This window comes from Thunnus maccoyii, chromosome 17, assembly GCF_910596095.1.
Source record: "Thunnus maccoyii chromosome 17, fThuMac1.1, whole genome shotgun sequence".
NCBI lineage: Eukaryota > Metazoa > Chordata > Actinopteri > Scombriformes > Scombridae > Thunnus > Thunnus maccoyii.
Window position 1 is genome coordinate 3,293,741 of NC_056549.1, and position 6,610 is coordinate 3,300,350.

The following is a 6,610-nucleotide window of genomic DNA, read 5'->3' on the forward strand; positions in this document are numbered from 1 at the left end:
TCATTGTTGCTCCTCCCCTCTCAATTCGAGGGAACTAAGTGAGTTTAAACACGTGTGTGTGTGTGTGTGTGTGTGTGTGTGTGTGTGTGTGTGTGTGTGTGTGTGTGTGTGTGTGTGTGTGCGCGCGCGCGCGCCCAGGCTCTAAAAGGACACCCTGTAATATTAGAATTATCCCTTTTAAAATAATTCATCTCAATTGAGAAGTTAATAATTCATTGGAAAGTCGTTAAAATCCTTAAAAGCAATTCATTTTATTTTGAAACAAACAAATAATTAATTTAGGTTGATTATATACATTAAGAAAATAATAATACGAAGAACTATTAAAAAGTGTATAAAAAGGTACAAAAATAACATTTGCAGTAAATATCATTCAAATAAAGATAATAAAGATTTCAAATTACAAAGTTATTGAGATTATGTACAAGCACACAGAGCAATAATATAAATAGTATATAGTAATATAAATGTTAGTACAAATATCATACAGTCTATTTTACTACATTGTCAGGTACTAATTAAAGATGCAACACAGAGACACATAATACAAGACATGCAAAGCCATTTCCTGTCTATAAATGTCACAGAAATACAATAATTATCCACAATAAATACCTAAAAATATATTTGGTACATTTGGACTGGTAGGTAATTTAAATCCAATACATATAAATACTCTATTGCCTTGTCAACATATTGTAGTTAGTATCTATCAGCTATAACCCTTGAACCTTGAAATGAGGACAAGCTGCAAATGCATAAAGGAAGTGTGCTATTGTTGTCTGTGGCTTTGTCCCACAACGTTTTTTCTTTTGAAATGCAACAGACTTTTACATACTTTTGTTATCTAAAAAACAAAACTTAGTAACTGCCCATGCAGGTTTATTGCACCTGCAGCACTGGACAAATTTTCTCTGCAGTAAATACAAACTGCTGCTGCTGTTTTTATATCTTATCTCTTTGTCTCTGACAAGTTTCCTCTCTGCACTTCCTCTGTGGTGGCTTAAGAGCACGTAGTCTGACAAAGAAATCAAAAGTGAAAGCTAAAAAACCAACCCTGTCTGGTGTGGGAAGATATGCGAAGCACATCACCGACAAATTATCAATCTATGTAAGTAAGCATCTAAAATAATTCCTGTGTGGCTGTGAACTACTGAATCTCTCTACCATGCTTCGGAATGAAGGTTATAGACTTCTAAGGTATTTCTAACTGTGTGTTTTATGGGCACAAGCTTCAGCAGAGCAGCTATGACACAGCTGTTTGTGACACACATAAACCTGCTTGCCTTGCTTGGCTTTATTTCATTTTGTTAAATGACTTCGTCTAAATGTTCCTCTCTGTTTCCTTCTTCAGAGACATGCCACATGAGGGGGAAGCTGGTGAGGAAAAGTGTTTACTGTTTTTATAAATTGACATACATTTGTTAGGAAGTTTCTCACAGTTTCTCATTCAAGTGAATGGGGAAGTGCGTCCATACTTTTGACTGTTACTGTATATTACGCTTTCTGGCTCTGACTGCAATATTTTGAAATTGTAGATAATAGGCTACATTTATAATTTCAAATTAAAGCTGCTCTAATGAATGTTTTTATATTATTAATTGATCAACTGACTACTTGCATGTGAAAGGGGTTTGCTGCTTGATAGTGACGAACCTGCAGAGAGTTATCAACTGACTCTGCAGTTCCCATCAGCTTTACAGAGATATTTAGCATCTTTCAGCACACTATTTTGGTTTTACATCCTGTAACTTCACTATTTTGCTCTCATCAGTGTCATTTTCTGCAGCAGCAGGCAGTTTTAGTTACTGTGTGGTCTCTTACTTCTTTCTGTTGTATCCGGAAATACATCCTTGAACTCAAAGTGCTTACCAGATAATCTTGCGTAGTTATAAAAACTGTTTTATGTAGATCACTTCCTTGACAGTTGATCAGCAGATGGATTCAAGTTAGGTGTCAAAGCAACATTAGTTAAAAGGTTCAGCAAATGACTTTTCTGCTCTTCATGATAGTTTCATAATAGATTTTGTGGCTTTTAATCAGAAAGTCTGTACTGTCTGCTGAGCTGACGAAAGTGCTGATGAGAACTGTGATGCAAAAAGCCGTTGATTCACTGACAGCTTTAGTTTTGATTAGAAGAATTGTTCATTCATGTATTAACCACCTCTACTCACACAAGTACAAACACAAACGTATGCCATCAGAGTCCTTTTAAAGATGTTATAAGCGTATGAACATTTTATACATATAGGTTTTAAGTTACAAGTTGAATTTATTAAAGTAGTAAAATTTGGTGATGTGTAAAATACCTTTTCCAGTTTATGCTGAATCATGCTCAAGATCTTTTTTGATCTTGATCTTTTTCAGTTTATGTAACAGTTGAATAATCTCTCAAACATTCCTCTGTCTCTCTAGTGTTGTGGAAAAAGTTCTATGTCCATGAAGCAGGAAAAACTAACGGGGCTCATTTAAGCTTGGTTAACAAGCTTAAAGGCATTGGCCATATTCCGGTGGGTTCTTCTGCAGCATGTGACTATGTTCTGGTCATCTGTCCTGCTGTTTCGCGAGTTGGAACGAACATCGGCGAGGCCCTGGACAGCATGCCTGGTAAGAATGCCTTTGGTTGGCCAATTTCCCACTTATTGATCACAGCTATACACAGAAACTTGACCAATCAGTGTGAAAGTAAATTATTTTGCTCCATGAAAAACTTCACATAATGTTTGTTTTTTGTACAGGCTCTGACCCCCCCAAGGCCTGAAATTGGCAGTCCTTTTAAGTGAATTTATTTCAATCTTAAATTATGGTACGCTGTTAAAATGCTGCTGTGGCTGAGCCCAACAATAAGAGATAACGCTGCCTGTAAAAGCAGGGCTCAGTGCCCATGTTCTACAAACTAACTTCTATTGAAGAAATATTCCCTATGAAGAGTGTTCACAGCGAGGACTGTGGATTATCCAGAATGAGGGAGACAAAGATGTTGCTGTTGATTTTATAAAATGTAATTTTTCAACGGTAGTGTGTGAACTACAAACAAGCTCATCACTTTATGACCGTGACTTTTTTAGATGAGCTTTTAACTGTCCCCAACATGATGTTAAAGTGATCATAGTCACTAAAACGATTGTGGGAAATACAATTGCAAGGAAATATGTTTAATTACAATGTACCAGTATTTGATTAGTCTCCTATTGTTATATGAATGGATCCGAACAACTGCAGATCATTGTGAACATAACTTTTCTGGCCATGCACAGCATATAGACAACATTTCAGGACCTACGGTGCCCTCATGGCATAAAAGCCTTTTATATTACACCTATAAGGTGTGGCGCTCGGTTTGATTAACTCAAGACATTGTGTTGCAATGATTTAAAGGATACAGCTGGCAATTTCGTTCCCATTAAAAGTATATTGTAAAGAAATATTTGAATCAAAAATATAGATGGAGTAACCATCTCTGCTCTTAAAGTTTAATTCTGTTTTGGTTGTGTCATCTCTGTGTTTACAGCTGATAAACCAGCAATTCTGGTGGTGATGCATCACACTTTCAATAACAAACACGTTGTTGCTGAAAGCAAGAGACAAGTGAGCCACCTGAACGTCTATCTCACTGTGGACTTTCTGTTCCATGAGGGAAAGCTCCTGAGGGACTGTACCCGCAATGACATCGCATGGTTTGACATCCATAAGTTTCTGAAAGGTCCCAATTCCCAGGTACTGATCACATTAACTGACCTGATGTGCCCTGATATTGTCATTTTACTAAAAATGGATTGGGGATAATTACTGTGTACCACCTCATGATTGATGCAGTTTGATTACTACATAGTCATGCTAATGCTTTCTAATTCTATAATTCTATCATTTGTAGCACTGCCCTTTATGTGAGCACATCCGATGGCTGATGGCTACTTCTTGCCTTGCGATTAAAGATGGAGGACAAATTAATAAGGAGTCTTTTTGAATATAACTGTACAGAAACAAATACTAATCATATTGAGACTGAAACTGAACTGAAACTGAAAATGTTTGCTGCCTTCCGATTCAGTTACAAGTTGCTTGAGTCTGTGTAGTGACTGACTGCTGTTAACTGCGTTCATATTGTAAACTGGAGGTCTTTGCAAAAGCACTTTCGACTGGTAATCAGTACGGATAAGGAGAGATTATAAGATTTACAAATGGATAGAATTATTGCTTGTTTTTCCACTGTAACGTGAATACAACATTATAAGAATACACCTTTGGAGGTGAACTGTAGTTTTCGGCTGTTGTTATTTACATATTTTTTCCTTGTTTGTTTGTGTCTTTTATTCTCAGGTCTCTCGGTGGAACTTCTTGGACAGAATCCCTATTTGGAATTGTAAGTTTAAATGCACTAATTTTGTAATAGTTGTTTGTTTTTTACATCCTGGGTCTTATTTTTGTAGTCCTGGCCATCCTTCCAAACACAATAAATATTTACAGATAAAGGGATATAGAACAAATGAAAAACTTGTTCATTGGGGGATTATGATAGACCTTTTTGATTATGTTCACCTCACTTTTTCTGAAATAAGATGTTCAACCTACAAAAGTATACCCAGGTTGTTAAAAAAGTCCTCTCTTTATTAATATAATCACATTCGTATTTTTCTAATGGAAACAAAATAATTTTAGTATTGATGGAGCTTTGAATGATACCAGATGACTCATTGCCTTTATTTCTTCATTGTAGCTTTGGACGACAGTACCAAATGGATTATTGGTGGTGTAGCTGCTGTTGTAATATTGGTGTCACTGGTGACCATTCTGATCGTTTGTCTTGACCGGAAGAAAATTTAGGACATCTGTGAGGTCAATTAATAACCTGCATGACAAAATTAGCAGGAATCGAGTAACAACTGACAGTAATAAATGTCTCTTGAAGAGAAAAAATAGCTGTGCTATGTCATAGATGTCCAATCATCTGCACAGAAATTAATAACAGAAAGATGCTATATTGCTGCATTGTATATCACTGTACTATGGTGAAGGCTGATGCATTTTCGCTTTTTGGCTGAAGCTTTTGATGACTATTATATGTTATATTATATGTATCTGCAGCACAGCAAAGAAGGAAATTATAGAAGAATTACAATCTTAAAACATGAGCCCGCTTAATGAGAATGTATAGGCAGGGTTACCTCTCATCATAGTAAATGTGCTTTTTAGTGGAATGTGAATCTTTATGTAGTCTGTGTGTAGTATTGCAGTGTGCCATCCAACTTTAAAATAGGTGTTTTAAATGAAGCTAAAACAAATCTGTAAAATAATGAATGTTACTTCTTTATGCTGATGAAAATGTAAAGAGCGCACTTTTTCATTCACAAAGAATAAATAAAAATGAATAAATCATATCTGTGCTTCCATGTGAGAACTCTTTAATACAAATGTGAATGACCATTATCAAAAATTAGGTCATGGTCTAAGCTACCTATATTTTAATGTGTATGTACAAATGTTTTAAATTTAAAGCTTGGCAGGATAATTGTATGTAACTGTAACTGGTCAGAGTTTAAGGGATGGTGAATGGAGTCAAATAAATAAAGAAAACTTGAGTGACATGGGTGAAGATTAAGCTTTGGGCAAGACAACATCAACGTATGCAGCAAAGAAAATGTTGGAAGAATAATATCAATGTCAGTTAGTCAGTAGATTTGAAACAAAATGAGAATCTGTGCATCCAATCTGACAGAGCTGATAAACCAGGCAGATAAAGAAGGTATCAGGCATCAGATAAAGCTACCTGAAGCTGTCGTTAAAGAATTGGGGGCCTCTTTAACTGCTGTAAAAATATTAAAATATCATTATTTTTCAGAGAATGTTTTCTTTGTCTCTTACTGAAATAATAAACCTGATTTAAAGTCAACAGTATTAGGTCTGAAACACAGGAAAAAGTCAAGAAAGTGAAACCCTTGTACGTGTGCTTTCTGTGGGTTAAACCAGCTGGATATTACAAACAAAAAATTGGCATATTCTAACAAGCAAAGTCACTTTTAGCACATTTTGTTTCTGAAATTGTTGCGGAACAACCTGTAATTGGAAACAATGTCATGGAATTGGTTTCACACTGAATATATGCTTGAGAATAATATCAGCCTGGTCAGATGTGTGCCAGATTTATCAGCAAAGGTTTTTGATAATGTCACTTTAATGATAGATAAGGACGCCTGTCTCAGCTAGACCACAATCAGCAAAGCAATAATGTGGGATGTCTGAACATTGGTACTAGAATAAAGGCCTCAGTCTGCTTCACAGTGAGAGCTTTGGGGTTTGTCTTACAGCATCTGAAACTTCCTTGTTGATAGTGAAACTGGGAGCTGATGTGACTTTTGTGACTTTTTGAAACAGACACACACACTTAACACTTTACACAGCACTGTCCAGGTGTGGTGCAACACCTTAAATTTTTCTGAGGAAAGACTGAAAAAGTATGTACTGTCGTCACATTATATGATTCATTCTGTCGAGATTACAAAGACAAATTTAAGACGAGGAATTCTTGGGGAAATATTCGAGGCAGTGGGATGAAGCCAGGAGGAGGCTATGAAGCTTCTTTGCCCCGTCTTGGAGTGTGGCCATTTGAAAC

At 36.1% G+C, this 6,610-nt stretch overlaps 1 protein-coding gene across 2 annotated transcripts; it reads left to right on the forward strand.

Annotated features, from left to right (window-relative positions):
• The first annotated feature begins 799 nt into the window (after positions 1-799).
• LOC121882503 lies at positions 800-5,378 on the forward strand. Of its 2 annotated transcripts, none has more exons than XM_042390807.1 (6): positions 800-1,111; positions 1,355-1,380; positions 2,416-2,607; positions 3,512-3,717; positions 4,321-4,363; positions 4,718-5,378. In XM_042390807.1, the coding sequence occupies exons 1-6, from the start codon at positions 1,077-1,079 to the stop codon at positions 4,822-4,824; spliced, it is 609 nt and encodes a 202-aa protein (XP_042246741.1). In that variant the 5' UTR covers positions 800-1,076; the 3' UTR covers positions 4,825-5,378. The 2 variants fall into 2 exon arrangements, with proteins under 2 accessions (XP_042246741.1, XP_042246742.1); XM_042390808.1 differs by lacking the exon at positions 800-1,111 and adding an exon at positions 1,112-1,200.
• The last annotated feature ends 1,232 nt before the right edge of the window (positions 5,379-6,610 follow it).